The sequence below is a fragment of the Callorhinchus milii genome, unplaced genomic scaffold (genome assembly GCF_018977255.1).
Source record: "Callorhinchus milii isolate IMCB2004 unplaced genomic scaffold, IMCB_Cmil_1.0 Scaffold4, whole genome shotgun sequence".
NCBI classification, from domain to species: Eukaryota; Metazoa; Chordata; class Chondrichthyes; order Chimaeriformes; family Callorhinchidae; genus Callorhinchus; species Callorhinchus milii.
In genome coordinates, this window is record NW_024704745.1 from 71,753,835 (window position 1) to 71,770,423 (window position 16,589).

Here is a 16,589-nt window from a genome sequence, read left to right on the forward strand (position 1 = left end):
ATTACATGTCAATCCCTCACACCCCCACTGATTTCACCACAAAGCCTGAAGCCCCCATTGAAATTAGGCTGCACAATGCAGAATTTTGATGCTGATTTGTGGCATACCAGTTTAAATCAACAGCAAAAACTGACCATAACTGGTGTTGTATCCCTGTGACATATTCCAAGACATTACTGTACACGATTTGCATTATAATATTACCAAAATGAAAGTCACCCTATTCGTCTCCTGCCAACACCTAGCCTCTGACTCTCACAACATTCCCAGTTGCATTCTCCACCTCATTCAATCAACTAATTACTTTTGCTGCTAATGTAAATGACGTGATAATTATCACTAGTAATAACATATCATACCTCACATTATTCACCCTGAACATGTTCGTGAACGTCAGAAACAAAGGTTCCTGGAGGAGATGGATTCTTCCATATGTATCTATTATTTTACACACACATTATTAGAAAACTTTAGTTCAAAAGCTTTCAACTCTTCTATGAGCCAATACACCAGCAGCTTATGGTAACATATCAAAGCTCATTACAGAGAGGTGGTGGGCACTGAACAGTTGGGGGAGGTGGAAGGAGGCAACTGTAATCACAGTAGAAGAGGTATGTTTTCAGGAAGGCATTGGAGAAGTCAAGTCTGGAGGAAACTAAAGGCAAGGATAAGTGTTTTGACTGCATTGTGTGAGATAGTGACAGAAGTGGGAAATTTGGTGGAGCAGAAGTAAAGTGGCCTTGGTCAGGGATTGGATGTAAGGAAAGAGAGCTTAGGGTCACACGGCAAACCAAGGTTACACTTTGACTCAGTGAGATGGGGAGAGCAACCAGCAATGTTGTAGTATTTGAAGATCTTGGCAGGAGCTAATCGGGTGGCTTTCATTTTGGCAACGTTAAATGGAAGGAGGTTGAGGCTCATCCAGGAGTTAGTGTCTGACAGTCACGACATCAGAACATCAGTGGACCTGGAATTGAGAAAGGAAGCAGAGAAGCAGATTTGGATTTCATCAATGTATATGTGAAATTTTACCCCATGTCTGTGAATGCAGTCACAAAGTGTAAGCATGGAAATGAGGAAAGAGGAAGGGACCGAGAATAGAACCTCAGGCAACCATATATTTGGTGGGGGGGGGGGGGGGGGGGGGGGGGGGAGCTGAAGTGTTTGGAGGAAACAAAATGGAGTGAAAGCACAATTGGAACCAAAAAAATTGCATCCTTGTGGAAGTGGATGAAAGAGGCGAGGAGGTTGGAGCGGTCAGCAACAATTTACAGCAACATGTAGCGTCTTTCATTTGGGAAGACGTTTCAAAGTCAATCACAGTCAATCAGTCAGTGCTGATCAGTCAATAGAATCGAAGGCATCAGAAAGGGTGAGGTAATGAGAAGGTATAAGGAGCTCTGCTCACAGACTGGAAGTGCAACATTTGTAATGTTGACCAGGGCTACCTTGGCGCTGTGATCAGGAACCCAGACTCGAGGGGCTCCAGCTGGCAGTTAAGGTGGCGATTTGGAAGGGCAAAATAAAGATATTAAAATCACTTCTAGAAGGAAGTGCATGGTTACTAGTGTAATTACTATTTCTTTATGCATTTTACATGAAGGAAAATCATGAGTTTTGTAGGTAGTAGCTAAATACGATAGTTATATCCAACTTGCCAAGAGCTCCAATGTGATACAAGATAATTTTTAAAATATTCAACTATAGCTTTGAAGTTGTTTTCAAATCGCTTCATGCCCTGGCACCTCCTTAACTCTGCGACCTGCTTACTCCCCAACCCACAACCCGCTGCCTTGTGCCGACTGGCTCCAGCCTCCTGCATGTCTCTCACATGTCTCTCCGTTCCATCCTTTCAGCCACTACCCTCTGAAACTCTGGAACACTCTCTCCGCCTTGTCCCATCCTTCCCCATCTTAAGGTTGCGCCTGAAGACATTTCCTCTTCGACCGTGCCTACGGTCACCTCCCCCCGGCTAGGCATCATACTTTGTTAATAAAGGCACTAAACACACTAGCTATTAAAAGTATTCTTATTTCTAAAAGTATGCTTTATCAGAAAATGATAATAGGGTTAAATTGCAACATTCTAACCACATTTCCTTATTTAGTACCATCTTAGACTTGATGGGTCGAATGGCCTCTTATGCTATAGTTTCTACTGTGTTATAAGCAGTTCATATCCCTTTTCTTTCTTATTATAGTCTTTCAGTGAGGAAGGCAAACACATCTGGGAGATATATCTCTATGTAGGTCAACATTCTGTTACAGGCCAGACTAATCAGTGTAGCTGCCTGCTCAAGAAATGAAATGATATGCCAATGTTTAATATCAGTAAAACTTGAGTGCTTGATGTCCAGAGAGATCTCGACAATATAATGTGCTTTTAATTGCAGATTATAAAATTGCTTAAAGGGATATGAAAAACATCCTCTTCCTGGAATAATGGAAGCGATTCCTTCAGGTGAGAAGGGATTATTTTAGATAGTCTGCACTCATCAAATACTGTAAATCTCTGAGAAATAAATGAAACTCAATACATAATGGTTAATTGTGCAGACTTTATTTTAGCTGAAAAATAAGTTAGTATGGCTATGAATGTGCCATCTTAAATAGTATAAAACTGCTGTCAATTCACATGAAAACAAAACTACAGTAAATTAAACTTGAACTATAACACAACATATTCATAACCATTTTGGCAGTGCATACATTCAAGCATTAACACTATTGGCATTTTTAAAAGGCATAATAGCATGTACAGTAACTGTTTTGAAATAATATCCACAGGTTGCGATTGTAACGTAAGCTTTAACTTCTCCAGATCGTAAGTTTTTCTGCAACTACGCACCAATTAGCATGATCGTAGTAAGTCTGAATGACATGCAAGTCTTCAATGTGCTTTTCTATGAGCTCCACAAGTTCCCCTTGCTTGAAAACATGATAATATCTGAGGCAGGCATCATCGTAACTAATTTGTTCATTTTTCTCTTTTGCTAATTTCTTACTCTGCAAAGACCAGTCACTTGAGTCCACTGCTGAAGATCTCTGTAATTGTTGATGTGTACTGGGGACCTTATTCTCTTGGCTAGAAGCAGTTGATCCGTTTTCTAAGGGGGAACGGTGGAGCTCAGATTGGAGCATAGTCTGCGAAGCAAGGTCAGGCAAGGAGACTGTAGAGCAGCCCTGAAATATGGTTGTGGAAGACTCAGGAATTTGAAGTGGTCCTGCACTTGGAAAGTCAAAGAATCGGGTTCGGGTCTCTGTGTTGTTGTGTTGGCTCGGCGATCTCGACTCCGAAAGAAATGTAAAAACATCTTCAAAATTTTGTCTGTATGAGAACAGGCCATAAGGGAACTTTGCAACACTGACAGTTTTATTTTGTTCAAAAGCCACTACACCACTATTTACATCAAATAACTGTAATCCGGTGTAATCCTGAAAAGTCCAAGGCCCTTTGGGAGTCTTTGAGTTGCTGTTGCTGCCAAACTGCATTACGGAACTTGTTGATTGAGAAAATAAACAGAACTTTAAGAATTTTTCAACAAGTAGCACATCCGCCATCCCCACAGAAGTTGTGCAGTTTGTTTTTTGGTGCTTGTCACAGTTACTGTGCTCAAGGCTCAGCAGGTTATTTGAACTGAAAGGCTGAAAATGCTTTTCACCATCACCGGGATGGACTGAACTACCAGTCTTTGTCTCTGATGATTTGGAAGGTGGAAGTATAGGATTCCAAGGGATAAAAACATCTTGCTTCTCAAACTTGCGTCTCTTTTGCTCCATCGCCCACACGTAGATCATTACTTTCCCGCCTACTCGCAAAGTCCTTGCCATTTCCTTTATTGCTTGAATGCGACGTTCTTTCGTGGAGAAGTGGTGTATTACTAGGAGAACAAAAAGATAATAATAATAATCCTAGCATTTGATATAGCGCTTTTCACATCTTCTAGACGTCTTAAAGCGCTTCACAGAATACACCATAAAGTGAATTGACTGTATATTTGTGGGTGAAACCATTACATATGGTTTGTAATTTCTATAGGGAAACTTATCTCTTTTTAAAATCAAACACTATATTAAAATTATATGAAGCGAGTGTATTAGAACTAAACTATAACAGCACAATGGCTATAGCATAGCAAAATATTGTAAAGGAGCCCAGAGATGAATGTTGGAACTGTGATTCTTGGGACGTCCTCTGGACGTGAAAGGCGCTATACAAATGTAATCTTGTTGTTGTTGTTCTTGAGTCAGACAGGGGTGCAGTATTCCAAGACATTGCTATTAACAGTCCAGCTAGCCTGGCTTATTAGCAGGATCAGTCACTGGGGGCTGAGATTAATCCCACTCAATATTTATTACAACAATTTACATTTATAGACCACCCTTCAAGCAGCGTAGCATCTCGGAGCACTGAAACATTACTAACCTTGCAAGTTAAAACTCTAATGGGCACTCTGATCCTAACTGGACAACTAGTCGGAAGCTTAGCAGTGTTTGGCCAACTGCGCAGTTTTAGCTGGTTAAAACCTAGCAGCACCCCAAGACACACTCTGGGGACCCCAAGCCTTGCCTTTGCCAACACAAGCCCAATACTCTTTGGAATTAGGTAAGTACGGACGCACTAACCAAATAGATATCATACACCATAGGGAACGCTTTGGCTCACGGTGATGAGTTTTTATGTGGGTCAGGCACTCTACCGACCAAATAAAAATGAACAGTGAAAAACAGCACAATTCAAAACACATTTCCAATTTTAAAAAAGGCCATTACAACACAAATTCTACCTCCCACACACCATCCCCTCAACAGTACATCACGTGTGACTAAAAACCAGTTTCAAAAGTAACCACAAGTTGATGAGTGTCTTTTGGAATTTGTTAGGTGAAGGTTAATTCGTTAGATGCAGGGTGTGGTCAGAACCTGTATGGACTTGCAGCTCTCATTCCTCAAGGCAGCTTGTGTTTCTACCAGATGTGCTGGAATATATTTCATCAGTTTGAACTTGTTTGGATTTTTGGCCCAAAATTTTGACATTGAAGGATGTGGATCAGTTTCTACAACTTGCCAGCTTGTTCCTGTCATTCCATCTGGTATTCAGGATACAGTGCAACCTCTTTATAATGTGCTTAACTATAGCACAAATGCACTGAGGACTCTATTCACTGTGTATGTGCACAGCCTGTTTACTTCCCACATGCCGGCCAGCTGGCTGATCAACTGATAGACTTAACTGGAAATGATGTCTACTGCAACCAAGTGACCCGGACGTCTGTCATTTTTTCTTTACAAATGAGAACCAGCCAACATGCAGAGGGAAAGTGTAAGCAAACAAGTCAAAGCTGCTCTCATGCCTCACTATAACATGGCTAAAACGTTGAAGTATCCAAAGCACATCATAACAGAGCTCCACTGTAATGTACATAGCAATGCATCTCATAAAATTGCAGCAAACATCTCCTCATATATCGCAAAATCTTCACACCGACGGTTGCAAGAATCTGGACGGCACTATCCCAGAATTCTGTAGAGGCAGATTCAATTTGGATGTTTAAAAGAGAGATTGATACAGTAGTTAGAAAAGAATGGTATTAAAAAGTCTGGAGAAAAACAGGGAAAAAGCCCAAACAGGAAAAAAGCCCCAAAAGCCGCTGAAACTCTGGTCCATGCTTTTGTCGCCTCCAGGCTGGACTATTCAAACGCCCTCCTTGCCCCCGGTCTCCCATCCACTACCATCCATAAAATCCAACTCATTCAGAACTCTGCCACCCGCACGAAACTCCGCTCCCCGATCACCCCAGTCCTTGCCGAACTGCACTGGCTGCCTATCCCAGAAAGGATTGATTTCAAGATCCTCACCCTCGTATTCAAGTCCCTGCATTCCTCTGCACCCCCCTACCTCTCTGACCTCCTCTCTCCTCAGCACAGAACCCATTGCCTTCGTTCCTCCGGGTCTGGCCTCCTCCTTGTCCCCCGAGTCCTCCGCTCCACCCTCGGTGGCCACTATGCCCCGAGGCTTTGGAACTGCCTTCCTCACTCCCTTCGCCTCGCTCCCTCCCTTTCCATTTTCAGGTCTCTGCTGAAGACCTTTCTCTTCGACCTCGTCTTTGGTAACCTTCCTCCCCCTACCCCCGGCTTGGTCCCGGGATCTGTTACTGTAAAGCGCTCTGAGACACCGTCCGGCGTGGAGGGCTCTATATAAATCCAAGTTGTTGTTGTTGTTGAAATGTCAGTATGTCAGTAATAGACTTTCAGGATCTGTTAAACAGCACAGCAGGTTTGACAGGCTGAATGGCCTCCTCCTGCTTCTATGTTTTAAATATTTCAGTGGGATATAACTTTGTAATTTCATTAATAGTATTTTGCTCTAAACAGGGCACTGGTTCAGTGGAGTCAACACAGTGTTCCTTTCATTTCTAAGATCGGAGTCTGAATCCAGGCCAGACCGAGGCCTCCTCTGTTGGTTTTAACCATCATAAAGGGAAAATGAAATGTAAAACTAGCACTTTTATAGTAACTATAACACTGAAACGTCTCAATGTTCTTTACAGTAATTACTGTCACGTGGAGTACTATTTATCGTGGGCAAACACAGGAATCATTCTGTGCAAAGTAAAAGTTCCTTTCTGAATAGTGCTCGTTATCCACTTGAATAAACAGACAGGACCTCGAATTAATGCAAGGATTATTATTATTAATATCGCATCTGAAGGACAGCATCTCCTACAGAGAGGCAAACTTCCAGTGCAGTGCTGGAGTCAGCCTAGACACTGAGTTCAAAGTCCCAATATAATAATAATAATAGTCCTTGCATTTGATATAGCACCTTATCACATCTTCGAGACATCTCAAAGCATTTCCCAGAATATACTGTAAAGTGGATTGACTGTATATTTCACGGGTGAAACACGGCAGCCAATTGCACAAAGCAGTGTCCCACAAACAGTCGTGGATTGAGTGACCAAATTATTGTATGTATATATTTTGAAGGAATTATTATCCCTGGAAAAGCAATCCGCCAATCGACTAACAACCGGGTTCCTATTTAATGCTAGGTAAATAGAGGCGTGTGGAGTAAGGAAACTTGCCCAAAGTTTCGCCCTGCCGGGAATATGGAGCTTGAAACCACTATCTTCTGACAAAGAGGCAAGTTGCCACCTATTAAACTGTAACAAGGTCAAGCAGGAGAGGGGCGATCATGGGGGGGCAAAATACCATGACAATCTCATCACCTGAATATGTGCCGGTGACATTCTAGGATTCTAAGAAGGATGTATACAGTGGAACCCTGCTATTGCTTGTGGCCTGATTAGGATGTGAACTCTGACATTTACTTGCCCAATAAATCCGAAATGTATGTGCCCACTACATCAGCGCTTCAGGTAAGCTGGCCGACACGTAGGAAGCCAAAGGACTTCAGGGTCATCAGGTCGCAAAGCAACATCACATCCTGACTTGGAAGTTGTCCATTTTGCCTTTTCGCACACAAGTCACCATTTTGAAGTCCAGGAATGTTGACAGATGATTGCTCTCCATTATAGTGCTGGTCGGGATTTCATGGAACCCTGACTGTTATAATGGAGCTGTAGTGTTCGTGGAATAGATTACCTGTGGAGGCAGATTCTTCAAACAAATTCAAGAGGGAATTCGATATTTATTTAGCAGAAGATATTGCTTCTGGGAAAGTACTGAGCGTATTATTTTGCTTTATTTCTGGTGGGAATAAAAAGTACACCCTCTGGATATTAGTTTGACTTGAAGTTTTACTTGAAATTAATTTGGTCAGTCTCAAAGAAGCTCCTCATGGAGCTGTCCACATTTTGCCATTAAAGAACCATTAGGATTCCAAAGTCGAACATTCACACTGGAGCAGCAGATGGTTTTCTTCTCAGTTAACAACAGCTTGCACACAGGGTAACATCTCAGAGCACTTGAAGAATAAAGAATATTCTGAGACAAATAAAGGGACTTTTGGATTTTGTTCGAAAAGCATGTGGTGCCTGAAGTGACAAAAAGATCCGTTTTCCACTTGACATCTTGAACTTTGATGGATGAAAAACACCCCAAAATTATAATTAAATTAAAATTCAAAAAGGGAAATTCATAACCTTTGGCTTTCTGTAGATAATGGCACGGGATAATAAAAAAAGGCTGGTCTGAATTTCTTTAAAATAATACTTTGGAAAATAATATTGCATTTGATGTTGTGCCTAATCAGGATTGTTGAGGTATTCCAATGAGACATTGCTCATCAAATGCAATCTGAGAGTACAATGTCTCACAAACAGCCGTCAACCACCAATTTTTATCCGGGAAAGTTGGGGGGCATTTGTTGGTCAGGACACCAGAAGAGAGAAACTCTTTTCAAATAATCCTATGGGATCTTTAAAGGGAGATGGGATCACAGTTTAATGTTGTACCCAAAGGACGGCACCTCCAACAATGCACGTTCTCAAAACACTGTATCTAGGCAGCGTAGATATGAGCTCAAAGTCCCGACGTAGGGCTTGAAACAACAATCTTCTAACTCAGAGGCGAGAGAGCTACCAACTGAGTCAGGCTGACACCAAAATAAACCTGGCGTACGTGCAGTTCTGTATTCTATATGTTAAGTTTTACAGGCAGGCAAGCATTTTAATATAATTCAAAACTGATATGAATTACCACATTCGTGCTGCCAAATACCATTGCTTTCGAGTTGAGCTGAGAGACATGCTAACACTTGCTTAGTGTATGAATATAATGAACTGAAGTCACCAGGGAAGGAATGTAGGCAGGAGTGGTTTGACTCATTAACGACCTCAAGTGCAACAAAGCAATTATTTTTTTAATTTTTTTTTAAAAACAGGACAGCAACCATTTCTTAATATGATTCTTGCACAACAAGAGCCAGAATGACAGTGAATTTTGTAGGTAAGTTGTCAAATCCTGATCAGTAGGTAGCAAAAAGCACCAGTAGTTGAATTATTGCAGTTGAATTGTGGAGTCCTGTAAGCGTAGTGATTAGCACGCTCGCCTCGCAAACAAGAGGACCTGGGTTTAATTCTCAGGTGGGGTGAAACAGGGGCCACATCTGTTTATGGGAAACTGCGAGGTGCAATTGGCTGTCGAGTTTCGCCCACAAAATAGACAGTCAATTCACTTTACCATATATTCTATGAAGCGCTTTGAGACGTCTCGAAGACGTGATAAGACGCTATATCAAATGCAAGGATTATTACTATCCCTTCAAAAAATATTTAAAACAAAAATAATTTGGAGATTCAATCCATGACTGTTTCTGGGGCACTGCTGTGCATAATTGACTGGCAAGTTTCACCCACAAAATATAGTCAATTCACTTTACAGTATATTCTGTGAAGCACTTTGAGATGTTTCCAAGATGTGATAAGGTGCTATATGAAATAAAGAAATTATTATTCTTATTTAAACATCTAAGGCACTTTACAAATGTAATTTGTTGCTATTGTTGTATTACATTTGTATTTTTTCTCTGCAAAAGGAGACTGGCATGTTGAACAATGACCCTCAAATAAAAACCTTTAGTTTACAGATTACTGCACCTCCTCTCCTCTTCTGCTAGAGTCTGATCTTTTCCATCTTTAAATTTGTTCCTGATAAATTAAATATGGCATAAAATGCTTTATCAGCATTCAATATTTTAGAATTAACATTCCCTACCTAGTTCTGCTTTCAATAGGATTAGGCTGTATTGAGAGATAAAGGGATTCTAAAAAGTATGGAAAAGGGCTGTCCCAAAGATTAATAAGCTTCTAATTAGGAACGAGGAAGATTAACTATTCACCAGTAGTAGCTCATTGAAGGTAACTTTGACATCTCAATAGCCTCAGTCCTATTTCTGAAATGGGGTTTTATATTGATCAGCATTTCCAGAACAGCAACAATATGAAATCACAATTTTATTTATCGATTCATCTATAACCTCAATCACATTAACTAGTCTGCCTGTTGGGAGTCATTTAGAAATGTATGAAGCCATCTGGCATGTCAATGAATACATGAATTGATTCTGTTCAATGCAGAGTTTTATTTTTAATTTTAGGATGAGCAGAGCAGCATTACTTTCTGACTTATTTTCTGCTTCCATCCACCCCGAGCCAATTCAAAGTAAGAAACATGATAGGCTGGACAGACTGTTTATTGAGACCTAATGTTACGTGGGTTTGGAAGCAAGAGATTATTGGATCATGAAATCGTTGGTAGGTCCTAATTACTATAATAAAGATATAATAATTCAAAAATGATAATGCTTGCAATACGGTACAGTGCCTTTTATGTCTGGAGGTGGTCTCAATGTGCTTCATAGGATTCACTGTAAAATGTAGTGACTGTGTATTTGTCAGCAAACATGGCAGCTATACACTTACATAGCACCTTTCACATTGGGAGAGAGTCCCCAAGCACTTTAATAATTAATTATTAATTCATCTGATAGCTGCTTATGTGATATTACTGTGAGCAATTATTTGTTGCATTTGCCTACATTTTGTCTTCTTTAAAATTATAAGTACTGTCTTACAAAATCGCAAGAGTTGATGCTCCATAATTCCCACCTAATACACATTGCTAGTTAAATATATACCTTCTGTGAATTACTTTCAAAAAGATTCATGACAAAAAAGGTTGGGCTTACACATGTTGCAACTGCTCCAATGTTGTGTATAGAGTTGTTATGGGATCAGATAAAGGAACTGACTCCACACCATTTCACAAGGTTTCCAAATGTCATTTAAACATATATTTTTACACCCTTCCTGAACTCCAGCAGCAATATTTTAGACTCCATTTCCGCAAATGTACTGATGATCAATTAGTAAAATCATGATTTATTTGGGGTTTGAAAGAAATAAGAGAGCTGCATTAATGTGTTTATAACTTGGAAGCTACTTCACTTAAATAAGATGATCTCCTCTTTATCAAATGACAAACAGAGCTATCTATTTTCAAGGCTTGGTAGTGGAAATGTAATGTGGGTGCATCAATAAACCTTCAAATTGAGTGAAGGTATCAATTGCGCTGCACCTGGATCACAGCGAGAACATTCTCTGTGTGTGGATATTGTTTAGATCTCATGTGGCGACAAATAATCCATCTGTCTGCCTCCCTCCCAACCCTTCTCCCCATGGAAGGACTGCCACCTGTTCAATAACAAAAGCAAAATCGATAAGATGCCAGTGCTCTGCGGGACTTCACTCAGCTGGGCAGAGGTCGATGAACGGCTTTGAAATGACAATCATGCACTGAGAAGATGCTCTCAAGATGCACTTTATAACCTTTATCAAACTGCAAGTAGGATTGCAGTTTAAATAGATAGGTGTGTTTGTCTACAAACCTTATCTACAAATCTCTTTACGCCCTGGCAACTCGCTTGCTACCTTTCCAACCCGCTTTCCCCCCACCTCCAACAACTTCCATTTATAGAGTCCCCTTGACGCAGTGAGACCCAGTATTATGTCAAATAATTGTCTTTCCATGATTGAACTTCTAGCCAATGGTTGAGGGGACGAGGACGCAGGTACCTCCAATACCTGCGTCCTCGTCCCCTCAACCATTGGCTAGAAGTTCAATCATGGAAAGACAATTATTTGACATAATACTGGGTCTCGCTGGAGCAAGAGTTAGCCAAAGAGTGGTACACTTCCAGCTTCTTGTGAACAAGAGTGTTCTGCACAGGAAGCTGGTGGGTCAACTGACCTGACAACCTGGAACAGGTGTGTGACCAGCAGCCACTTCTCTCTCTCCCCCAATCCCTTCGCCTTGCCCCCTTCTGGCCCTCTTTTAGATCACAACTGAAGACCTTCCTCTTTGCCCATGCTTAAGCGCTTTAGGCGCTGCGTTAAGGGGACTCTATAAATGCAAGTTGTTGTTAAATAGTCATGTGGTATTTTCCTTCCATTGCCACCTTCAGATGAACAAATTGCGGAATTGATACAAATCATTTTCTTGAAATATTCAGAGCTTTAAGAGGCCATCACATATCAGCTTCGATATGATTAAAATGATACGATGGTGAAAATGATAAAGTGATGTGTTCATTGTCACAGTGCTGATAAATCAACAAGACCAGCTAATAAACAAGATTGTTGCTGTCAAAAGTACTGACCATAATTGTAGGCCAAAGTGGCAGCCAATTTGCACACAGCAGGACACTACAAACAGCTGTGAAATGAATAACCAATTTTATCTGGATGATTGTTGGCCAAGATATAGGGAGAAGTATCCTGGATACTGTCTCCACTCATCTCCTACCCAGAAAATGCGTGCTGAGGGGGAGGGGGGTCGTGGTGCTGTGGTGATAGTGGTGGGGTGGGGGAGGAAAGAAGGGGGAGGTGGAAGGTGGGTGCAATCAAATAGGTAGGTTTCTTGGCTTTTGAAGATAAGGTGGTGATGAAACGGTGAGGTGAGGGGAAACGAGGTCCAAGTTTGCCAAACAGTGGGTGGGTTGGGAGGTGGGGGCGGTATAGGGGGAAGCAAGTAGAGGAAGGCTGGAGAAGACCACAGAGATAGGGAGGAGTGAGGGAATGAAGCGGTTTCTAAGTGAGAAACATTGAATCTGTTGGGTAGCCAATGGAGCCTGGCGAGGAAGGGCGTGATGGACCTGCAAAGTGTCATGCTGGTAATGATGGAAGGATGCAGGAGGCTGAGTTTTGGATGAGCTGGTGCCTGGGGATGGTGGAGCTACAGAAGTGTATGGGAAGTACTGAGCTGAACGTGGTTGTTGAATACAATGTCGCCTATTGTTGGTTATGTTCTACTTTTACTCGCCAATGCCTTTCAGAAAAAATAAAGGTCAATTGTTTTGAAGGCTGACAACATCAGCTTGACAGGTCTCATTTCGTTCAGTGTTACAGCTCTGGCACTTTTCCTATTTCATCACTGGACCTGTGGCAGCTCTGGGGCATTCTGTGCTCCCAGGAATTCAAAAGGCGTGTTTTTAATTTTTAAAAAAATTAAATCCAAGCCCTGTGATGGTTAAAATATCCCTGGTTACAGTAATAAGATCAATCTCAACCTGGAGCCAAGACCCACCTCACTGTCCAGAGTCAGGACACATAATAGCAATAATAATCCTTGCATTTGATATATCGCCTTATCACATCTTCTAGAACGTCTCAAAGAGCTTCACAGAATATACTGTAAAGTGAATTGACTGTATATTTTGTGGGCGAAACACGGCAGCCAAATGTGCACAGCAGTGTCCCACAAACAGCCGTGGATTGAGTGATCAATTTATTATTATTATTTTTTGAAGGAATTATTACTCCCGGAAAAGCAATCCGCCAATCGACTAACAACCGTGTTCCTACTTACTGCTGGGTAAACAACAGTGTGTGGAGTAAGGAAACTTGCCCAACATTTCGCCCTGCCGGCATATCTCCTTGTCTACCATGGAGCTGGGATCCGAGTGACTACCCACTCCAGAACTGGACCATTTTCAAAGGCCACTTTTCTCCCTACAAATTAACTGCACTGATATTCGCTTGAGTAATGTAAGCAACTCAACCAAGTCAACCCTCTGATGTTTTTTCCGGTCTAACTCTGTGCCCTTTTAAACAACAGTCCACACAGGCAGTGGAAACTAAACTTCTCCATTCGCAGCACTAAGGCAGCTAACTGACAACTAAAAGAGACCATCTGACATGAATAAATGTTCAACGGCTTTAGTGTGTCAGTTGGTAGCATTCTTGGTTTTGAACCAAAATCTTCTGGGTTCAAACTCCACATTGGGACTCACAATCTAAGATGACACTCCAATACAGTGCTGGGAGTGTGTAATAATAATAATAATCCTTGCATTTGATATAGCGCTTTTCACGTCTTCTAGACATCCCAAAGCGCTTCACAGAATATACTGTAAAGCGAATTGACTGTATATTTGTGGGTGAACGCGGCAGCCAATTGCGCACAGCAATGTCCCACAAACAGTCATGGATTGAAAATGACCAATTTATTATTGTTTTTTTTGGAGGGATTATTATTAGGCTCTGTGTGGAGTAAGGAAACTTGCCCAAGGTTTCGCCCTCTGCCTGGAGTTGAACTCAGGTCTCTCACTTGCAGCGAGTGCTCTAACCACTGAGCTACAGAACTCCACTGAGTAGCACTGTTGGGAGGAGTGATGTTTACAGGGAGCATTTTTAAACAACCTGTGGCTTTAATAATATTTGTAAGTGGAGATTTGTGTTTATGCCACTTTGCTCAGCTCTCAATAAGTGCTATTTTTGGAGCAGGAAATAGCAGTTAAAGCTTCACTTCCAGCCATATCAACTCCGCACATTCTTTCCCTAACAATTCACTATTCTTTAAATGTGCACACGGTTCTTTTCCCACCATTCTAAACAATGGTGTCTGATATTCGATGCTGAATATTTTAATAATATAACTTTGTGCATTGTGACAGAGGAACATGGAGTTCCCATGTATATTCCATATTTTTTTAAATACAAGAAGGCGGAAAGCATCCTGTAGGAGTCGTCGTAAAATATTGCCTTTCAAACTAATTTAGTTTAGTCAAAGTGGGGTATGGTTTTGCATTTCATTTATAATAAGAAAAGCACACACTGCTATGTTGGCCTACAAATTAGTCACAACACTTTGCAGTAAATCTTGTGAAGCTCTTTGAGATCTCCTCCTCACATGAATTCCACTGTATCAAATGCGAGTTCTTCTTCAATATTATTTACACAGTTTGCAAGCTGAATTAATTATGGAGTAAGGAGCAGGTTCCCAAAATAGAGTTCCAGAGGGTGGGGGCAGAGTGGCAGAAGGTAAGGGGGGCTCACTTATGGTAGGGCAGACGAGGCGGGGACGTGAAGCAGGCCTGTTGAGCGGAGGGAGCGGGCAGGTTGGTAGGGGATTAGGAGGTCACAGAGGTAGGAGGGAGCAAGGCCATGGTCGGTTTCAAAGGTAAAGAACAGGATCTTGAACTGTTTGGGACGTCCTCCCAACGTGAAAGGTGCTCTATAAACGTCATTTGTTGTATCCTCTGAATGATGGGAAGCCAATGGAATCAGTCGAGGATGGGGTGATAGGGTTGCGGAGCTGGTGCGGGAAAGGACATAGGCGGCAGAGTTCTGGATGATTTACAGCCTATGGAGAAACTTCATGACAATCCCAATTTAGCATTATGTGAGTATGTGGCAATCCCAATCCTAAAATCCCTCACCCGTTCCCGCCTCCGTGACCTCTCCAGGTAACCTCTCCTCTCGGCAAACTCGGAGCTAATGCATATTCCACCATCAGCAGCCGAACTTTCAGCCACTACACCTCTTGACCATGTCTAAGGTCACACCCGCCCCCTTGGTGTCTGACACTGTCTTCGTAAAACTACCCTACGTGAAAGGCACATTGTTGATGAATATTTTTGCCTCCATGGGCTGAGGAGCATTTTCAACAGTTTTTGGTTCATCAATAAATCCTCACTTTTAACCATTCAGCTACCATGAAACCCTATATTATTTGTTAAGGGTTCCCAGTATAAAGATACAACAAAAAGATCACTATTCTGAAATGATCAGTGCAAAATAGACCAAAGGAAATAAATTGGAATCTCACCTGCTATAGATAGAATGGCATCAAAACATTGATCTCGATAAGGTAAATGGAGGCCATTACACACCATTACTTCATAGTCCTGTTCCTTTGCAGATTTTACCAGGGGCAGACAGTAATCACAACCTACTTTGTAGGCCTGATTGTTGATATTGAGGTATTTCCCATTTCCACAGCCTAAATTAAGAAAATATTTATTTGTTAGAAGCATAACATTGTACTAACTCCAACACTGTATGACATTACTTTGTCGTGGCAAGGAGAAGTGAAGAGGGAAAGATTAAAACACGCGATTGGACAATACAGTGAAATTCACAATTCATTGTAAATCATCATCAGCAATGTACTGTACAAGTGACCACTGGGTATTCTAACCAGGGAGGAAGTTTTCAATTGAAAAAAAATCCTTGCAGTCTATATAGCTAGGAAGACATCTCAAAACACTTCACAGGATTTACTGTGAAGTGCAATAACTGTATTTTCTATGCAAAATCAACATATACCATTAAGAGTAAATGCCTTAAATAATAGATTCTGCATAGATTTTTATTTTACATGAGAGAACAGCAATGAGTAGCTGGAAGCTTGGAGAGGATAGAACAATTCTTGTAATGGAAGTAGTGATTGCATGATTGATGGCATGGAAAAAGGACAGAAATGAGAAATTCCACCTGTGGGTTAGATTATAAACCTTGAGAGTATGTGATTATAAACAGGAGAAATCCCATTACAAGCACTTTCCACCATCACTGGTAAATTTGCTGGACAACAGAATTTTATAGATGGATATATAGCAGAGTGAATGTTCTAATTCCTAACCTGGGGAAGCAATCAATTGTAGTGCCCCAACTGCAAATGTAGGTACCTGTAAGATACTGTGTGTCAGGCTGGCTCAGGTGGTATCACTCATGCCTGTAAGTCAGAATGTTGTGGGTTTATAATCACATACATTGAAATTTCGATTTCGATGCAGTGCTGGAGTGGAGGTGTGTTGCATTGTTGAATGTGTCATCCTTCGGA

General features: G+C 41.3%; 1 protein-coding gene across 3 annotated transcripts in view; it reads right to left on the reverse strand.

The window, feature by feature from the left end:
* Nucleotides 1–2,554: 2,554 nt before the first annotated feature.
* Nucleotides 2,555–16,589, reverse strand: part of trmt9b (tRNA methyltransferase 9B) — a 36,976-nt gene continuing 22,941 nt past the window's right edge. For all 3 annotated transcript variants that reach the window (XM_007891267.2, XM_007891266.2, XM_007891269.2), the window contains 2 exons: nucleotides 15,573–15,746; nucleotides 2,555–3,880 (listed from right to left, as the gene is read on the reverse strand). In XM_007891267.2, coding sequence (XP_007889458.1) covers nucleotides 2,808–3,880; nucleotides 15,573–15,746 — 1,247 coding nt within the window. In that variant the 3' untranslated portion in view covers nucleotides 2,555–2,807. The remainder of the gene's footprint in view (nucleotides 3,881–15,572; nucleotides 15,747–16,589) is intronic.